This window comes from Glycine max, chromosome 8 (genome assembly GCF_000004515.6).
Source record: "Glycine max cultivar Williams 82 chromosome 8, Glycine_max_v4.0, whole genome shotgun sequence".
NCBI lineage: Eukaryota > Viridiplantae > Streptophyta > Magnoliopsida > Fabales > Fabaceae > Glycine > Glycine max.
Genome location: NC_038244.2, coordinates 2,035,865 through 2,056,315, shown reverse-complemented (window position 1 = coordinate 2,056,315; position 20,451 = coordinate 2,035,865). Strand labels below are relative to the sequence as shown.

The 20,451-nt window shown below is 33.5% G+C and overlaps 3 protein-coding genes across 3 annotated transcripts; 1 reads left to right on the top strand and 2 right to left on the bottom strand.

Annotated features, from left to right (window-relative positions):
- Positions 1–1,973: 1,973 nt before the first annotated feature.
- On the bottom strand, positions 1,974–2,871 carry LOC100798400 (uncharacterized). The gene has a single exon (NM_001254360.3). The coding sequence runs from the start codon at positions 2,697–2,699 to the stop codon at positions 2,409–2,411; it is 291 nt and encodes a 96-aa protein (NP_001241289.1). The 5' UTR covers positions 2,700–2,871; the 3' UTR covers positions 1,974–2,408.
- A 4,139-nt stretch (positions 2,872–7,010) lies between these two features.
- On the bottom strand, positions 7,011–10,832 carry BIP2 (ER-binding immunoglobulin protein BIP2). The gene is given in 8 exon segments (NM_001248012.2): positions 7,011–7,911; positions 8,006–8,088; positions 8,208–8,362; positions 8,481–8,960; positions 9,080–9,322; positions 9,405–9,619; positions 9,699–9,966; positions 10,731–10,832. Coding segments are annotated over 8 exon segments (2,007 nt in total). The 5' UTR covers positions 10,789–10,832; the 3' UTR covers positions 7,011–7,406.
- A 2,278-nt stretch (positions 10,833–13,110) lies between these two features.
- Positions 13,111–19,553, top strand: LOC100777145 (glutamine-dependent NAD(+) synthetase). Its single transcript, XM_003530407.4, has 13 exons — positions 13,111–13,565; positions 13,782–14,087; positions 14,688–14,911; positions 15,086–15,189; positions 15,292–15,426; positions 15,567–15,735; positions 16,234–16,369; positions 16,562–16,700; positions 16,905–17,081; positions 17,396–17,563; positions 18,124–18,219; positions 18,433–18,561; positions 18,666–19,553. The coding sequence occupies exons 1-13, from the start codon at positions 13,372–13,374 to the stop codon at positions 18,882–18,884; spliced, it is 2,196 nt and encodes a 731-aa protein (XP_003530455.1). The 5' UTR covers positions 13,111–13,371; the 3' UTR covers positions 18,885–19,553.
- Positions 19,554–20,451: the final 898 nt, after the last annotated feature.

Below are 20,451 nucleotides of genomic sequence, written 5' to 3'. Positions count from 1 at the left end.
CAATAAAAATTAGAGGCAAGGCAGTTTCTTTGTCTTTTGGCAGTAAATGGAGAAGCAGAGCAGAGAAGACAGCAGTCCCGGGATTCCGGACGTTAGACCAGAGAAGCCCAAGACCACGACTTAAAGCAGCAAAATCAGCTCTATGTTTGACCGCAGAAAGCTAACTCCAATTACTAATAACTATTTGCCTTTACTTTCACCACTTTTATTGACTCCATACTCAACTATAACATAATTTCAGACAGACTTTCTACCCAGAGAAATTCCTTAAACTCTTGACGCAAGAGGAGAATTCTAACAGGAACAGTTTGGAAAAGAGAAAGGAGACCATGGAAAATTCCACATCCACAGAAAAGCATGCCAAAATTCAGCCACCAAAGAGTAGAATTTTGAAGGAGAAGAGAGCAAAGCTTTACATAATTCGAAGATGCATAGTCATGCTTCTATGTTGGAAGGAGAATGGAGATCAGTAAAACCGGTAAAAACACTCACAAGAGCACTGACTGTAATGTTCATATTGTATTTATTGTATTATTCTGAGGTAAAAAAAATTGGTTATAACACTGCAGCGGTTCTGGGCAAGGATCGGATTGTCTGCCAAAAGCAACATATGGAGAAAGCTTTTTCAGTTTTTCTCCTAGCCAGTGAATATGAGTATATGACACTGTTGATCTACTAGTATTCTTCTTTTCTTTCTGTAAGTTATGATTTCCAACTACAGAAACAATACATATACATATACCATAGGAGCTATACAGAGTGATTCACCCACACACAAGCACTGTAAAGAGTCAAGCAGGGAAGAGGAGAAAGATGCAACCTAGAAAGAAAAGGACACAGCTTAAGCTCAAATTAGTCTCTGCTCACATTGCATGTTCTAAGCTTAGAACATACGGCGTTATACCTCTCCATTATAGATATTAGAGATATTTATTACCCAAATCCAGATCCCTATTCCCTCATAATCAAAAGTAAAGGGAACTCCACTTAACCTTTCCTAGTCTTAGATTAAGCTTAAAGTATCAATTTTAACAAGAATTAACTATGCAGAAAATATTGTCCTCCAAGAATACTCTAAAACTAAATTTACTACCATGTTGTTATAGATTTGATAAATTTTGCAGACTAAAACCAAATGACAATTGATAAGTCATTAGTTTATACTACTTTGGTCTTTTTATAGGAAGGGAAGTTTGTCTTGATCCCTTTTATAGATCCCTCTCAAATTGTCTATTGTCTACAACATTATTATTTTTGTTTTGCTTACAAAAATACTCTTAAGTGGAGATGCATCAATTAATTAGGTTAAAAGAGATTAAAATAATGAAATCTAAATAGTTTGAAAGATAATTTTAGAAAAATAATACTAATTATTAACAAATTTAATATTACTATCTAAATTTCTTAATTTTTGTGAAGTGGTTGAAAGAAACATGTTGATTCAGACTACCCAAGTCTCTCTCCTAATGTTAATAGCATATATTTATGAACTAAAAAGAAATTTAGGACTTGTAATCATTTGTGATTTGCCAACCCCGATGAAATAAATGAATGAAACTAGGACTTGTAATCAGCTCATTAGATAAGCATCAAAGGATACAAGTATTCATTCCAATACTTGTTGTAAAAACAGCTACAATAAACTGTATTTTAAAGGTGATTGCTCTAAGTGTTTGTGTTTACATATTTATTTGATATATGGAAGCAACTGGCGATGGGTGCATGTATCTTTTTTTTATCCCTTAGACATCTTTCCCTACACAGACAACAAATCTAAATATTTAGCTCATCATCCACACACATCAATCATGTTTCATCGCATTTAATCTCTTTTTTTTAAAAATAAAATAAAATTGACACCATTGTCTGCATTCTGCAGTGTAATAACGTTTTCTGTGAGTTATTCTTAGCTATGTAAGGCTCAATCGGCAATGGACCACCACAATGTAATAAATGAATCAGGATCTAAGCATAGCTAGAAAACTTATACTGTAGATACAGTTCTGAGACAGTACAAGATCTAAACGTTTCGCTTGTACATTGGAATTAAATCCATGATCAATACGAAATTTGCAATGATTAATTCAAAGCCTTGCCCAAATCAAAATCAAAATAATTAAAAAAAAGCATCTACCCTAGCTCAAACAAATTGAAATAGCGACAATGACATAACACAACAGCGAGATAAACTAATAATACAATTTAATAAAAATATATAAGCATGTAATTAGTTAATTAAATAGACAGGCATAAAATTGCATCACATCTTGTTTTTTCTTTTTCACGACTTCAAAAGTATGAAGCAACGAAAATCGAGAATCCTTACATAACACACACACGAAAGGAGGAAAAGGGAAAAAGGTCTATACACAGCGCAGCAACGACGTCGTCGTCGTCGTTATATTGCCTCAAACGGGGAGGTTGGAGACGTCGTCGTTTGTTTTTTCCCCGTTGACCTGAACGGAGGGAGGAGTGGTGGCGAGGGCGGTGGTGGTGGTGGTGGATGCGGAGGTGGGAGTGGCGGTGGTGGTGGAGTAATAATCGTCGTCGTCATCGTCGTTGTCGGGGTCAGAGGTGGCGACGTTGACGCAGGAAAAGCGTTCCAATGAGGAAAAGAAAGCGGAAGAGACGGCGGAGCCGAGCCACACCGCTGCCTGGTCGATCTTCTCCCGCGATATGATGCTGTCGTTGTTCTCCATCGTCGCCGCACAATCAGATCTCAAACTCAATTTCTTTCTTTCTTCCTTCCAACGGAAACCGTCTTTTTCTTTTGGGAGGAATAAGCAAGGGAGAGAGAGAAAGTTTACCCCTGATTTCTTTTCTCTCTTTTTTTCCCCTTCTGGATTTAGTGATTTACTAATTGCATTCTTGAAACAAAAAAAAGAAAAACCTAACTGCTTTGTCACGGCCCGTTGTATTGTATAATCCATTAATTAATCCTTTTTCTATTCTTGGTCAATTCTGTAATCTGGACTCCGGATGCTATTGGGCCCCTCATTGGCCCGTGGCCAATAGTTTTATTTTTAGTTTATTAATAATTATGAAATTGTTAAATTTCGATTTGTTTCACAATTTTAAAAATATAAAACTAATTAAAAATAAATATAATATTTTGGAAAATGGATATTAATTAAAATAAAAATAACGCCACCTTAACTTTTCACAAATTGATGCACACTTTCCACATAAGTAATATTAATATATTATTCATTTTTTTCTTCTGAAATATAATTCAATTTTTGTATTTATTTAATTAATATAAACATATGATTACATTAATTAACATGATTCTGAATATTATATATTTTTATTTGAATTAATTAAGATAATTATTCAAATTGATTGATATATATATATATATATATATATATATATATATATATACTAATTTGAATATAAGAGATTTAAATTAAGGAGATGTTTGATAGAGGGAAATAAATTCATAACCAAAAATCGTGATTCTTAAAAATCATGAATTCATTGAATTGTTATTCTTGAAAATGATTAAAATTTGTTTGATTAGTTAAAAATATTTTTGAGTATGTTTACAATATTTCATGTTTAGTTTTAATAGAACTTTCTTGCATGTATAAGTGTTTTTTCAAATTGTAAATTTGTTAGTTAAGCTTAAGACATGTATTCGTTTTCATGAGTGAATAATAATCTTAAGTAAAAAAATCTTTGCTCCAGCATCTATTCCAATTCTTTTTTTTTTTTTTTTTACTTTCTCACTTAAAATGTTTTCTAATGAAAGAGACAACATTTTATTTCCTTCAACTAGGGCCAAATAAGCATACCCTATGTTAATAATCTTTCGGTAGCCATTTTGACCTACCATTTCTGCTACCTGTACCTCAATTAATCTTTTGGACTAAATAACCCTTGATTGAAAAGTGAACCCTTTAGCTATAAGCTTAAGTTTCGGACTGCCTATTGGAACTTGTTTGGGAGAAAGTATAAATTTTAAGTTTAAAGTGAGGTATAACAAGCTATTGAAGATTGTTTAGTTGAGAATTGAATTTAGTTAAGAAAATATCATGATAAAAACTAGAAATTCAAAAATAAAAAGAGAGGAAAATGAAAATTATCAAAAGAAACACCTTGCCAGGTTTAGATAAGACATTGCAGATTTAGGTCAATAGAAAATGTTGATTTTTTTTATAAGCTTCATTTTTTAATTCACTTTCAATCAAAAAAGCCTATATAACTTTCTCATCCAGCTTACCCTCAGCCCCATTACAATTAATAAAATACCACTTAAAGAATTTTTTGTAGTTAATTTTTTTTCAAAACTTTTGCAAACATATGGTAAGACCTTATTTTTCTTGATGGTGGATGCAAATACAAGCTCAAACACTTAGTGATGTACATTGTGAGAAAATAATTGGATAATTTTTGGATGCGAATTAGATAAATTACTTATTTCTTAATCAAGATTTGCACGTCAAGTGATGTAATCCTAATTACCATTTTCTGATTACTTTAAATTCATTTTTTCCTTTGCCAGACTTAACTTGCTTTGCTTTTTACCTTCTCTGTTGCTAGAATTAAATGCCTTATTTGCTGCAACATTATCCACTAAATCCTTCTTATTATTCTAGATATCCAATGCTTGGAACATATTTTCATTAGCTTTTTTATTGTTGTGGTTCCACTAAAATCCCCTCCAAGTTTCATGTCCTATGTCTTGCTTTGGCTACATTTTTCTAATCTTCACCCTTTTTTTTTATCACCAACCAATCCTTGCACATATCATGATGGCCGTAATTCAAGTGATTGACATGTTGCATTCAATTATCCTTCGCCATCACCAGTGAAGTTTTCTGGCAACCCTACTTCTTTTTTTTTTTTTTTTTTTTATTTCCATGTACTTTCCAGAAATATGTCCATATAGACCACAACATTTACACATTAGATGGAGGTCTTCATACTCAACGATGAAACAACGATTGCAAAACCTAACTTTCCCCACCATTGGCTGGCTCAAGTCAAACTCTACACACGCCTAGTCAAACTTTCCTCATGACCACCCATGGTTGTAATATCAATTCTAACATACCTCTCTGTCATCAAAACTAGAGCTAAGAAAATGCCTATCATCGTAATACTCCAATTTTTGGCAAAGAAACGTTATCCAAACTAGCGAGCGTACTATTAATTTTTACATTGGATGCTATGAACATGAAAAGAAAAATATCAAGATAAAACAAAAAAAAAAATACTTTTTAGTTAGGAGATAGCTGAAACACTACCTAAGTAACATTTTCATAAAACATTATGATATATTAAAATAAGATACTTGACCAAATAAAACTATTTTTCTTAAAAACCATTCTTCAACTAGAAAAATAACTCTTGAGTAGCTAAAAAGTATCACTCAAACACTACCTAAATAATAATTAAAATTAATTACTCGTTACAATAATTATATTTAAAAAAATACATAATGAAGATTTGACTAACTCTTTAAAAGTTATTTTTTTGAAGTAACTTGATTTATTCATCCTCTCTCATAATTATTTCTTAACTTTTTTCAAAAACCAACAAAAATTGCTATTTCTTCTAAACAATAAATTAATACAAATATCCATTAAATCTATTTTTTAAGATTCAGCAAAATCTACATCTATATACACACCCATTCTGTCAAATCTAACGTACTTTAAAGCTAAAAGCGGTAAATCATACACCATTTGTTGTGTATTTAGGTCAACTGGTAAAATTGATTTTGAAGGAATACTTAGTTTTGGTTTAAATTAATTTCAAAGTAAAGTGATTTGTGTTTAAATGATTGAATGTTATTATTTTAAAAGTACTCAATATAAAATTTATGCAATACAATTCAAAAATACTATCTCAGTGTTTGATTGAAAATTGTATCAAGTTGAAAGTCCTCGTTTTGTTAAAAAAAAAATTGAAAGTTCACGTTTTGAAGCTATTATTGTAAGATGTGTTTGAAAAAACGCATTGATTACTGTTTCACCGCACCTTGCAAACCAGACATGCAATTAGTGGACGTTTAATGGATTTTTTTTTGGAATGCAGTGGATGTTTAATGGGTATGTTAATTTCAACTATAAATTAAACTTTATTTGAAATCTCTCACGACGAAAGAAATTGATTTTAAGTGCAACTCAGGAATTAATTCTTTTTGTCGCGACAGATATTATATTATGGCTGTTTTATTCAGTTATAAAGTTTGAAGTTATCCCATGTTTTAACTTCGATCGATCATCGTTGGATCATTCATTTACCTGTGTTTTAAAGTTAAACTCTTTTTTTGCGTTCACTTTTCTCTTCAATGGCAGTTATCTTAAAGGGACATAATAACTGCTAGTTTGTTTAAAATTATTTTTTAAAATAAAATAAATTTTATGATTTTTTTGATGTGTTTGTTTAAAATATTTTTATATAAAATAAACAATTTTATTTTTTTAAGAAGCAAAACGATTTCTTTATTACTTTTTTTTAAACTTAAATAAACTGGTCCAAAGTGGAAAAGTCACGGTGACTTTTCTTTCACTTTCACTTTTCTTTTTTATATAACCAATTTTAAAAAACCTGTTATATGATCAATTATACAAAATCAGTAAAAATAACGACTTGTAATCTAGTTAATTACAAAGTTTAAAGTCACCTCATGTTCAATTAAACCCTTTCTCTTCTTTCACTTTTTTCTCCAAATCCTAATTGTCTTAAAATAAGTATCTGACAACTAATAATTCCATTTTCACTTCTTGACTTCCCTTTTTCAAAATTATTAAATCCATTTTCATTCTAAGGGAATTTTTCTAAATTTTCTTTTCTTTTATTTTACTGATGGTCTCATATCTCGTTTTAAATAGATTTTTCTAGGAATTCATTTCATTCTGTCAAACCTTTTTATTTAAACCACTATTTTGAAATCATTTAAAAAGTTACTTTAATTTTAAATACTAACGTAATAAAGTCTTACATTTTTAATGACTAAAATAATGAGCTTGGACCAGGGACATATTTACCCTGAATTTTGACGAGAATCACGAAGGAATGAATTAAAATAAATTTTAAAAGAGTAGCAGACAAAAGATCTTTAAAAGAGTTACTTTGGTTTGATAGACTGAATTTTAAGCTCAATCTACGTAACAGACACTAATTCCAACATACGTAGACGGCTGTAGTTCCGAGTCCAACCGTCCTCCCTAGCATGAAGATAAAAACGAATATCGGAAAGCCGAAGAAGTATGGTGGTTAAACTAGCCATCCTAAAACAAATTCAAGCATTCATCTTTAAAGTATTTTCGGCACCAAAGATACAAGAGCTGGGGAAACTATTGTCAATTTCCACCTGTTACAAAATTTTGAAGACTCCGTTTAACCTACACTACTGCTCATCATTTAATGCTACTGCTTAAGCAACAACATCTCTAGAGCTCGTCATGAGAATCTTCATCGTCGTCCTCGCCTGATGCACCACCACCTGGGGCTCCACCTGATCTCTGATACACAGCACTGATGATTGGGTTGCAAACAGCTTCCACCTCTTTGAGCTTCTCCTCATATTCTTCTTTCTCCACACTCTGGTTGTCATCCAGCCATTCCAATGCTTCTTTCACTGCAGTCTCAATTTTCTCTTTTTCATCAGACTCCAACTTGTCAGCGAGCTTGTCTTTGTCACTGACCTGGTTTTTCATGTTGTAGACATAGGTTTCAAGACTGTTACGAGCATCAATCCTCTCCTTCACTTTTTTGTCTTCCTCAGCAAACTCTTCTGCTTCGCGAACCATCCGCTCAATTTCCTCCTGGCTAAGACGTCCCTTTTCATTTGTAATTGTTATCTTTTCTGATTTACCAGTGCCCTTGTCTTCTGCCTTCACATTTAGAATGCCATTTGCATCAACTTCGAAGGTCACTTCAATTTGAGGGGTACCCCTGTTCAATTACAACATAACATACCAATGAGTTACAAACATCAATTGAACAACATCTGTAGAGGACACTAGTATCATGAAAGCAGCAAACAAACCTTGGAGCTGGAGGAATTCCAGACAGTTCAAATTTCCCAAGCAGACGGCAATCCTTTGTGAGACTCCTCTCCCCTTCAAAAACCTATGTATTGAGAAAAGGCATCAATTATTAAAGTCCACTACACTACACAGTCATGCATTTTGAATTTAGAAGACAATTGAGCATCGTGCCCTTTAATGCAGTTGAATAATGAGCCATACCTGAATGGAGACGGTACTCTGCTGATCCTGGTAGGTGGTAAACACCTGGGATTTCTTGGTAGGGATAACAGTGTTTCTGGGAATCAACTTCGTCATCACCCCACCAACAGTTTCAATTCCAAGGGTGAGGGGAGCCACATCCAAGAGAAGGATATCTGGATCCAGAGAGCCACACAACAATGAGACAGCGTAATGTGTCACAATCTACTTGCATAAATAATATTTATGATTTCTGGACAAGTAATTGAGAAGTTAGATTACAGACTACAGTACCTTTGGTTTCCTCACCACCCTCTCCACTCAAAATGCTTCCTTGCACTGCAGCACCATAGGCAACTGCTTCATCAGGGTTGACACCCTTGTTTGGCTCCTTTCCATCAAAGTAGTCCTTCAAAAGCTGTTGTACCTTTGGAATCCTTGTGCTTCCACCGACAAGAACAATCTCGTCAATTTGATTCTTCTGTAATCCAGCATCTTCCATAGCCTTCTTCACTGGTCCCATGGTCTTCCGGAACAAGTCATTGTTCAACTCCTCAAACCGAGCTCGGGTGAGTGGCTCAGAAAAATCAACACCATCAAAAAGTGATTCAATTTCCACGCGGACCTGGTGCTGGCTGCTGAGAGCTCTCTTTGCACGTTCAGCCTCTCTCCTCAGCTTGCCAAGTGCTCGGCTGTCCTTGCTAATATCCTTTTTATGCTTTTTATTGATCAATTTAATGAAGTACTCCATTATTCTCTGATCAAAGTCCTCACCTGGTAAGGTGAAGGAGAAATAGCAAGCATTAACATCAGAAGAAAATTTTGTGGAAAGAATAATATTTTTTCTACATAATAAGTTTTTCTTATTCAGACTCATTAAAAAAAATTCTCACCTCCAAGATGAGTATCTCCATTTGTAGCAAGAACCTCAAAAACACCATTATCAATTGTCAAGATACTGACATCAAATGTTCCACCCCCAAGGTCAAAAACAAGAATGTTCTTCTCGCCACCTTTCTTGTCCAATCCATACGCAATGGCAGCAGCAGTAGGTTCATTAATAATTCTAGCAACATTGAGACCAGCAATGACACCAGCATCTTTGGTGGCCTGCCTCTGAGCATCATTGAAGTAAGCTGTACAGTTGAAAGGAAAATGTGAGATATTGGCATAAAAGCAAAATCAGAAAGTCATGAATTGTTCCAGACTTCCAGTTACCTGGGACAGTGACCACAGCATCATTAATTTTCTTCCCAAGGAATGCTTCCGCAGTTTCCTTCATCTTGGTCAGAATCATGGCACTGATTTCCTCAGGGCTGAACACCTTGGTCTCACCATCCTTAATTTTCACCTGTATGTAAGGTTTTCCATCCTTGTTGACAATCTTATAAGGAACAAGCTTCATGTCTCGTTGAACTTCCTTATCTTCAAACCTGCAAAAGGATACATGTCAGACACCTTTATTCACATCAAATCAAATTGTCCTAAATCAAAAACTTGAGGATGTCTTACTTTCTTCCAATAAGTCTCTTGACATCAAAGATGACCCTTTCTGGGTTGACAGCTGCCAGATTCTTGGCAGCCTCCCCAATGAGTCTCTCACTGTCGGTGAAAGCAACCCAAGAAGGGGTGATACGGTTACCTTGGTCATTGGCTATGATTTCAACATGGCCGTTCTTGTAAACACCAACACATGAATAGGTCGTTCCAAGATCAATCCCAATGACCGTCCCCAACTTGGTGGCTTCCTCCTTTGCAATGGAAATCGCAAATAGACATCCTGCGATGAACTCTCTCAAGGTTAATTACAATGTAAACTCAAACTAGTTAAATTCATGACAAACTGACTCGCGTAAAGTAAGTAATCTCATTTATTCATGACAATAGTTGACATCAAGTATACATGCACAACATCGAATTATGAATGTGATGAAATATCAATAATTGATTTTCTAATCAACTAGATTACATTTACTCTTGCTCGCTTTAGTAGAGGAGGCAAATCTTAGTTTAAAAGGAAGAAATCAATTATTTGGAGGCGTGACAAAGATTGACATAAACGAATGAAAAAAAATATGTTTTAGGTATCAAATCATGCATAATGTAATCTAATCTCACCAAAGATGAGGAATATTATAATTCGAGAAACTAAATTAATAAGCATGTAATTAATTTACTGGTGCACAAGACAAACAACACGAGTACTCTAACGAAGAAAAAAAGGTTTATGCAGCATGCGTTGTTTTCGCGAAATTAGAGAAAAACGGATACAATAATGACGCAGATGAAAAACAGCGACTAATCATTGTTGAGCCATTTCAAAGGTGTAGAGTGAGAGCGAGAAATGCATGATGATAATACTCAGTGGCACTAAATCGAGAGCGGTGATGAGAATGTTAAGCAAATAGGGTTAGGTTCTTATCAGATCCATGGAAATAGAGATCGAAACAAAGCACGAAAAAGGTTCAAACGAATCGTAGTGAGATCGATGTAGCTACTACATTTGAAATTGAAAGAGAAAAAGTGATGAGATCTGATTATTACCTAAGGAAACGATGATGGCGAGAGGAAGCAGAGACCCGCGAGAAAACGAGCAAGCCATGATGATGTCACCTTGTTTCTTTTCTTCCTTTCTCGATGGACGATGAATTGTAGGTTCTATTGAGTTCACGGCGGGGACTTCGCCATTTATAGTGCTCACTCGCAAGTACGAGCATGTCATATGTGCTGATGTGGACCAATCTAAGGTTGAGAAAGCATTGTTTGGCCAATAAAACTGGTCCTTTTGCTTGGGGACACCTCACGTCTCATTCTTTGCTTCATTTATTCAAAACTAGGATTTTAGTCAAACATATGTGTTTAATTTAATACAAATGAAATTTATAATATAATAATAAATATATAAATCAAATTACAATTAAATTTTATTATAAAAAATTTAAATTATAATATAAATTTATTTTTAAACACTGATAATCTTTTAAATTGTACTCTAATCCACCTATTTTGAGAGCTCTCTCCTTTTTTTATATTTTATTAAGCTTATTCATTTTCCTTTTTTTTTAATTATAGTGTCTAATTTCTTGGATATAGATTGTCCTTTTTTTTCAAATTTCTGTTTGATGTGTTATATAATCATTTGTTGTTTTTTTCTTTCAAATTTTACACTTGCTAACTTAACTAAATATCAAAAGTTAAAACTAATTTTAAATTTATATTTTATCTTCAAATTTCAAACACCCATGCATATGATATATTCTTGTAAAATGTTTGTATCGTCTGAATTATTTTTAGGTTTAATTATTCATTTCATCTTTATATTTTCAAATATATTTTTTTAATCATTATACTTAATAAATATATTTTCTTAGTCCTTACCGTTTATATTTTAATTCATAAAAAATCTCTGCCGTTAAAATTTTTTAGTTAACAAAGTTTAAAAAATATTAACAAAGAGATCTTTTGGGAATTTAAAATATATTCTTATTGACTATAGAGATTAAAAGAGATCAGTTTATAAACTATAGAAACAAAATTAATAAATAAATCTTAAATTAACATTTTATCTTTTTTTTAGTCTATTATTTTTAATATCTTTAGTTTTAACTTGAATTTCAGTATTTTTTAAAAATATATAAATGAAATATTTTTTCTTTATATAAACAACATAATTAAGTTAATTTATTGATTTTTAAATAAATAAGTTATAATTTTTTTTAAAAATGAATTATTATTTTTTCATTAGTAAATATCAAAGACAAATATCACTGTTTATTACAACTCAGGTATTTTGATAAATTATTTTTTTAGTTATATATATAAATAATATAATAATAAATTAAGCTATAAATTTGTCTACCAAACAAATTTAAGAGTATAATTTGACAAACAAACTTATGAAAATATTATTTTGTTAAAATATTACTTTAAATAACATTTTTTTAAAGATGATTTTTTTTTAAGAAGACGAACTTTAACTCATCATAATAACAAACTGAGAAATACAAGTGGGCATAGAATCAAACAAATTGGGACTAGCATAGCCAATGGATGCCCTTCTAACACTTGAGCCACCATATTTGCTTGTGGCCTAACAAAGTTGCAATGAAAGAAAAGCAAAGTCTTGCACTCTGACAGGATAAAACCCATATTCTTAAATGACATATGGGAGGCCAGCTGAACTACCCATGATAAAGCATGGAAGAGGCCCAAAGCTTCACCTTGTATAACATCAAAACCAAACTCAGAAAACATGGTCTTAGCAGCCACAAACTCAGTCTCTGATGCACATCCCCCATCCTATGTAGAGCTGATTGCGTCTTGGATCAATATCTGACACCACTCTAGCAAGCTTCCAATCCTTGAGCATGTGCACAGCTTTCTCAATATTTAGCATTTCCCATTTTTATATATCAACCATCAAACATTCAACCATTACTCTTGTTCATAGGTTGAGTATCAATTATATAATTGCTACTTATGGTAAGACAATATCTTATTTCCATAACATTTGGGGATAAAATATGATTAGGTAAGATGCGATCACATATAATTAAGATATAATCAGGATCTTATAATTTTTTAATATTTTTTTTTAAAAAAGTAAGATTAAAACTAAAAATCAATTTAATTGAAATTATTTTAACTTTTAGGATTGACTTACATTAGTGGTATAAAATTTTATTAATAAGAGAATTCGTGATCTGTTTTATGTGTAAAATTTATATCAATAAGATTAGTATTTGGAAACATATTCTTTATGATTCACTATCAAAATAAAAGTTATAACTGCTTTAAAATTGAATCCCATCAGATAAAATTAAAATTTGAAACTAAACTGATTAAATAATAAATTAAGAAAATAAAAATAATTAAATTGTATGATTTTTGTCTTAAACCCGATTCAATACCGTAGTTGTTTTCTGATGATGGTTGAAATGAAATAAAAGCATCAAAATTGACACGCGTGGGGCAAGAGAGAGGGAAGGACAAGAATAGAACCCGTCCAAGGCTCCGGGAAGGGAAGAGAGAATTTTGAATATTGAATCGAACCGCAGCAAATAAGCTTCACCGTAACTTCGTGGAATCAAAGCTATTAAGTTCCCAACACCACAATTTAAAAAGCAAGGCCTTCGCAGTTGTTTTCACCACAACAAATTCTAACCCAATTCCAAAGAAAAACACCATGAGGCTATTGAAGGTTGCCGCATCTAATCTGAACCAATGGGCGATGGACTTCGATTGCAACGCCAAGCAAATCAAAGAGTCCATAGCGAAGGCCAAAGAAGCCGGCGCTGCCATTAGGCTCGGACCCGAACTCGAGATTCCTGGTTATGGCTGCGAAGACCACTTCTTAGAGCTCGACACAGTTAACCATTCGTATGTACTACTTTCTTTTCTTCTCTCTCTCTGTCTAGTTTTTTTTTTTTTTTTTTTTTATCAGCAAAATGCTAATTGTTAATTTCTTAGTTTTTATCGATAGAAGCATCGAATGCACGACCTTTCCCTCCTTCCCTTCTTTCTTAACCACCCAACCAGCCTTATATCTCTGTGTGTGTGTAGTGTTATGATTTTGAGGAAACTGTGAAATTGCAGATGGGAGTGCCTGAAAGATTTACTGCTTGGAGATTGGACTGATGGCATTGTGTGTAGCTTTGGCATGCCCGTTATCAAAGGCTCCGAGCGCTACAATTGTCAGGTTTTCTGTCTCAATCGAAAGATTATTATGATACGACCCAAGATGTCTCTTGCCAATGATGGTAATTATAGAGAACTGAGATGGTTCACTGCTTGGAAGCAGAGGGATCAACTCGTCGATTTTCAGTTGCCACCTGAATTTTCCCAGGCAATAGGCCAAAATTCTGTTCCATTCGGTTATGGCTTCATTAAGTTTCAAGACACGTAAGTTATCAATTCACAAATTATGTTTCACTCGAGTTTAATATGCATGCACTCTCAGTGTAATTATGCTGTCAACTAATAGAAAATCAGGGATGATCAGACACTTTTAAGGTAGTTATTGTAAAAGTCAACTAACAGCATACATGAAAATTTTTTATTGAATGAAATTGTAAAAAATCCTTTACACTATCACTGCATTAGTTTTCTGTTTTGTTTTTACTTAAAAGTTATGTTGTGTACTGTCTGTGTCCAATATACGTTTTTGAAGTTATGATAAATCATTGCTAAATGATAAATGCAAATGTTAAACAGATTATTGGTTCCTTCTTGGCTTCTTTTTATGTGTGTACTTAACTTACTATTACTAGATACGGATTTGGATTGTTCTCGTGTTTTAAAGCTGACATACCCATCAGAGTTGCATCCATGCAGTGTTTAGTTGATTGGCATACCTGTCCATTCTTCCATGCACCTAAGAATTAGCATGTTTCGACTATTTTTTGTGTGTGTATGCATGTATTTAATTTGTTTACTGGACTCTTCCAAGTTTTAGTCAGATGTTTATCAAGTGCTAAATATAAAGCATTTCCCCCTTTCTAGAGCTATTGCGGCTGAAGTTTGTGAAGAGCTTTTTACTCCAACTCCCCCTCATTCTGAACTTGCATTGAATGGGGTTGAAGTGTTTATGAATGCAAGTGGAAGTCACCACCAACTTAGAAAGCTCGATGTTCGTCTTCGTGCTTTTATAGGTGCCACTCAAACTCGCGGAGGGGTTTACATCTATAGTAATCACCAAGGCTGTGATGGCAGTCGCCTTTACTATGGTAAAAAAAAAAACTTTTCTCTTAATAGAATGATATTTGTTCTTTTCACATTTGTCCCATTGCATATCATTGGAAGCTAGAATACGGGCATTTTAACTTCCATTTAGCTTGTTTAGTTTTCATTTACATAGGATTTTTCCATATTTCTATAATTTTATCTTGCCTTTGCAACAGATGGCTGTGCTAGTGTTGTGGTAAATGGAGACGTCGTCGCTCAGGGTTCACAATTTTCTTTAAAAGATGTTGAAGTTGTGGTTGCTCAAATAGATCTAGATGTGGTATGTATTGCATGATATTCAATATATCAATGTACACAATCATTAAGACTATCAATAACTGACATTGGATTTGATTGGTTTACTCATTTTGTCTGTTGGTAGGTTGCAAGTCTTAGAGGATCTTTAAGTAGCTTCCAAGAGCAAGCAAGTTGTAAAACAAAGGTTCCTTCAGTGGAAGTACCTTTCAGTCTCTGTCTTCCTTTTAACCTTAAAACACACCTTTCTCTCCCACTTAAGGTTAGTTTATTTTCATTTTGAGTTGCAACTTTCAAGATAGTTAAAAATTGATGACATCTTGAATTCTTCTTTCGCAACATTACTGCTGCAATAATTCAGGTCTCCAAGCTGCTAAGTTTAATATGATATATACGTTACAGATAAAGTACCACACTCCTGAGGAGGAAATAGCATTTGGACCTGGTTGCTGGTTATGGGACTACTTAAGAAGAAGTGGAGCATCTGGTTTTCTGCTTCCTCTTTCTGGTGGAGCAGACAGTTCCTCCGTCGCTGCAATTGTTGGGTGCATGTGCCAGCTGGTTGTGAAAGGTAAGTTCTGGTGCAATGAGAAGTGTTGTTATATTCATGTATACTTTTAAAGTAAAGTCTCTATTTCAGATCAACTTGTGACAGTATTAGGAAGCAGCATTATTGCATTTAATAAAGAAATACTTCAAGTCACCGCTAGTCTAGCTTTTGATAAGTATATACTATATAAAGATCTCAGGGAAGGGTAGTTAAGAGGTCATGTATAATTGATTGACAGCTGAATTAGCTGGAGAAGTGGACCTGAATATTCATAGTTCCTTTCTTGAAAATCCTGCTAAGTTGCTTGAATATAGAGCATGGTGGCCTCTTATTACTTCAGAGTGTTCAACTTGCAAAGAAGCTAAACTGTCAACTGATGGTCAATAATAAAATTGAGGCAGATTATTGGCCTCCTTTTTGTTTTTTTTTATTTTCATATTTTCAATGTGGAAAAGGTGCAAAAAACAGCTGCATTTGTAATTCAGATATCATTTGCTAATGATTCATATTTTCCTGCAGAAATTGCAAATGGGGACGAGCAAGTTAAAGCTGATGCAATACGAATAGGAAACTATAAGGATGGCCTGTATCCTACAGACAGCAGAGAATTTGCTAAACGAATATTCTATACTGTGTTTATGGGATCTGAAAACAGGTAAGTGGTAAATTTCAGGTTTTAGTGTTTTACACTATTCAGCTGTATCACCCTAAGTTTCTATCTGCTATATTCCATTGATACTCCATCTATATTTGTATAAGAAGAGACACGTCAAATAAATTACTTGAGTTCAACTAAAAACACACTCTTATCAGATGTGATGTTCACTAAAGAAATCTCTTGTTTCAGTTCCGAAATGACAAGGTCACGAGCCAAGGTGCTGGCTGATGAAATTGGTTCATGGCACCTTGATGTTAGCATTGACGTAGTTGTGTCTGCTTTTTTGTCATTGTTCCAAACACTTACAGGAAAGCGACCACGGTATAAGGTAAATGAAGCATGAACTTGAGAATTCTCTCAACCATAAATGACAAGTACTAGAACTCTCAGACTAGAAAAATAACTGTGTAGCTTCTTTATGTGGAATCTCTCTTTTCTTTCCTAACTAAAGATTTGAATCATCTTGTATATTTTATGTTTCTATTTTCATAGTAGCCTCAAATAATTTCTTTGTATGGTTTTGTTCCTACAGGTAGATGGTGGATCTAATGTTGAAAATTTAAGCTTGCAGAACATTCAAGCTCGAATCAGAATGGTGCTAGCTTTCATGTTAGCATCACTCTTACCTTGGGTTCACAGCAAGCCTGGGTTTTATCTTGTCTTGGGGAGCTCCAATGTGGATGAAGGGTTACGTGGTTACTTGACCAAGGTATCCCTATTTTGCTTTGGATTATGCCTTTCTTTGTTAGGGACTTTATGTTTTTCTTCCATTTCATGTTTTCACTACTTGCAAAAATGTCAATTTATTTTTACTTTGCTTCTCGATCACAAATACTTATACAAAAAAATATAAATACACTTGAACCTTTGAAAACAGGAAATTAAGATTGTTTTGTAATTATTGGTGAAAATAGGAAATGGAAATAGAAAGATTTTCTTAAAACTGATCCTTTGTTTCTCAAATATTTTCTCATGTCTGTGGTCCATTTCACCCTTGTTATCAAAGTTTATCTCTTTTTATAGTATGATTGCAGCTCAGCAGATATAAATCCAATTGGTAGTATAAGTAAGCAAGACCTTCGGGCATTCTTGCAATGGGCAGCCATCCATCTTGGTTACTCATCTTTGGCAGATATTGAAGCAGCTCCACCCACAGCTGAACTGGAGCCTATACGTTCTAATTACAGTCAGGTAATATTCTGTTTTGTAACTTCTGTTACACCTTTCTGTACCGATCTTGAATCACTCGATGGACTCTTGTAGTTATGTTTAAATTGCAAATGCACATTAATATAATACCATATTCGGTATATGTGTAGCCATATGTAGGATTTTTGCCTATAGTGGGTCTACATTGGAGGGTGGGAGGTGGTTAACATTAACAATACAGAATTCAAATCATTATCTTTTTTTTTCTTGTGACAAAGTGAAGGATTATTATCAACATTACCTGAGAGCAAGAGTTTAAATCTCAGCTCATAATGATGCTGTGAAAATATCTTTCCTTTATCTAGAGAAGTTGGTAGCTAGATAATTGGTTTGATTTCACACCAGAAATATGTTGTAATCTCTTGAATCTAAGAATACAGTAGAAACAACTGAAAAATCCAATGACCAACTCCTAATCCAATCATAATAAGGATCCATGGTAACCAGGGCAATACTAGAGAAAATGAAAGTCAAAGAGGAACTGATCTTTTATAATAAGTTTTAAAAATGTATAAACAAGTACCCCATTCTTTGTTGAACAGCTTGATGAAGTCGATATGGGAATGACTTACGAGGAGCTATCAGTTTATGGAAGACTACGAAAAATTTTCCGTTGTGGTCCAGTTTCCATGTTCCAGGTTTATTTTATGCTTCTCCATCCTGTCTTATGTCTTATTTGTCTAAACTACCCATGTTAAGTATAAAGCTTAGTGGAAAGAATAATTGCTCCACTTGGCATGACGAAGAAACTTTTGGCATCTAAAGTTGCCAGTCTGAATAGAGTTTTGTCATTTAATGTTTTGTCCATTTCGCTCTTCAGCCATAACCCGTTTTGTAATTTACTGTTGTAGAATCTATGCTACAGATGGGGTGCAAGATTGACACCATCACAAGTGGCTGAAAAAGTAAAACACTTCTTCAAGTATTATTCTATCAATCGACACAAAATGACTGTCTTGACGCCTTCCTACCATGCTGAGGTATGTATGTGAAGTCAGAGTTGAGTTCTTCTGGATAACTCCTTGATTTGGCTTATTATATTTTTTGTTGGCTAATGAAAGTTAATCTTTCGATCATCTTGCAGAGTTATTCACCAGAGGATAATAGGTTTGATCTTCGCCAGTTTCTCTATAATGCAAGATGGCCATATCAATTTAGGAAAATTGATGAACTTGTAAGTGAATTGGATGTTAAAGATGTTAAAGATTCAGGAGACCATGAGGCAATGGCAGCTACATCTGATGGTGTTGGTGGGATGGGAGTTGCCGCAGCTGGTTCAGGCAATCCTAATGTTGGATTGTAATTAAAATTAACCCCTACCCTAATAAAAAAAAGAACAAATAAAGCGGGATTGATGAAATTCATTCAACCTTTCATTTCAGCTTTTATTATGTCAGTGTAAAAATATTTTTAATTAGTCAATGTCAATCATGTTTCAGCAGTTTCGCTGTATTGGAAAGAGGAAGACAATGTGTGTTCTGGAACCCATTTGCAGTGATGCAAACACGGGTTCACACTTTCCAACACATGAAATTAAGAAGCAAGAATTTGTGTTTTGACCGTTTACATGATTCCAACTCGTAACCAAACACCCTGGATATTGCGATGTGAGACTAAAATTTTCAAATTGAATATCTCAACAGTCATTGGCAAAATTGGGTGATGCTAAAGATTTTAATACATTACCGGCTTTTTTTTTTGTTGTTGAATACGAACCAGAGGATTAGCTACCTCTAGCAGATATTGTGAGCTATATCAGCTCTTAAATCAGAAATTCAGAATACATTACCGGGGATATTGTTTCTGCATTTATGAAAATTTGGCATGATGGCGAGAAATTATTCTGTGCGTTTGTAGCCAAATCTCTTTGTCCGTCATCAGGACCTGCTATTTCAAGGCTTCATAGTCGCTCAGCCCTTTGGTACATGTTAACCATGATTAAATTAAATTAAAACAAAAAATTAAGGTTAAATTATTCTACATGTCTCTATAAATATGTCAATTTCTGAACTTTTTCCTTCAATTTCTCTCTAGTAAAAAAATTGTTTTCCCAAAAGTTTTTTTTTGAAGTCCCTAAATCGTCTGTGAAAGATTAGATGAGGCAATATCATTGATGAATTAGGACAATAGAATTTGTACAATAGTGGTTATAAAACAGATTTAGAAGAAATAGATTTTGACGTATAGATGAACCAAGAATGTCAAAATGTCAGATTTTGAACAAAACCACGATTTTTCTAAACAAAAAAAATCAACGAATTTCGTTACCATAAATCCCTAACTTCTAGTCATTTGAACCGCATTCTCGACATTGACCAAACAGGGACTAACATAATTGGCAACGATGAATTTAATCCTATAAAAAGTTCTGGACTAGAAGTATATATTCTGTAGGTGTGGGCAAGGTATATAACCGCTTCTCCATTGCCTTGTCTAATCCCGTCAAATTCAATAACAGTATCCCTCCTTGGTCAATAACCATTGTTAAAGAATAGAAAGGCAAGAGGTGCGGGCACTATGTAAAACAAGCATGATGACATGACACTATAACCATGTATAAAAAAATGATAAAACAACATAAATCATCATTTTAGAAACCGAAATTACAGATGGCATCCTTGATTTAAGTATTTATTTTCTGTTTCTATTTTTTTATTTTTTTTAAATAATTTTCTTTTTTTAAGATTTAAAAATTATACATAAAAAAAATACTAAAAAATGTCGTATTTTCATTTCTTCAAGAAAAGAAGTGAAATCTAATTTGGTGTTTTCAGCTGGGCCTGTATTCAAAAATATTTATTCTAAATTTTCAGCCATTATATTTTACTATTTTTCTATTTTCTCTGACAATAAAAAGCGATAACACTCAA

Excerpts from the sequence above, each read along its gene's own strand:
- LOC100798400 (NM_001254360.3), bottom strand. The coding sequence starts at position 2,699 with ATGGAGAACAACGACAGCATCATATCGCGGGAGAAGATCGACCAGGCA.
- LOC100777145 (XM_003530407.4), top strand. The coding sequence starts at position 13,372 with ATGAGGCTATTGAAGGTTGCCGCATCTAATCTGAACCAATGGGCGATG. Across the intron at positions 13,566-13,781 it reads CTCGACACAGTTAACCATTC|ATGGGAGTGCCTGAAAGATT; the intron begins GTATGTACTACT and ends GTGAAATTGCAG. Across the intron at positions 16,701-16,904 it reads GAAAGCGACCACGGTATAAG|GTAGATGGTGGATCTAATGT; the intron begins GTAAATGAAGCA and ends TTGTTCCTACAG.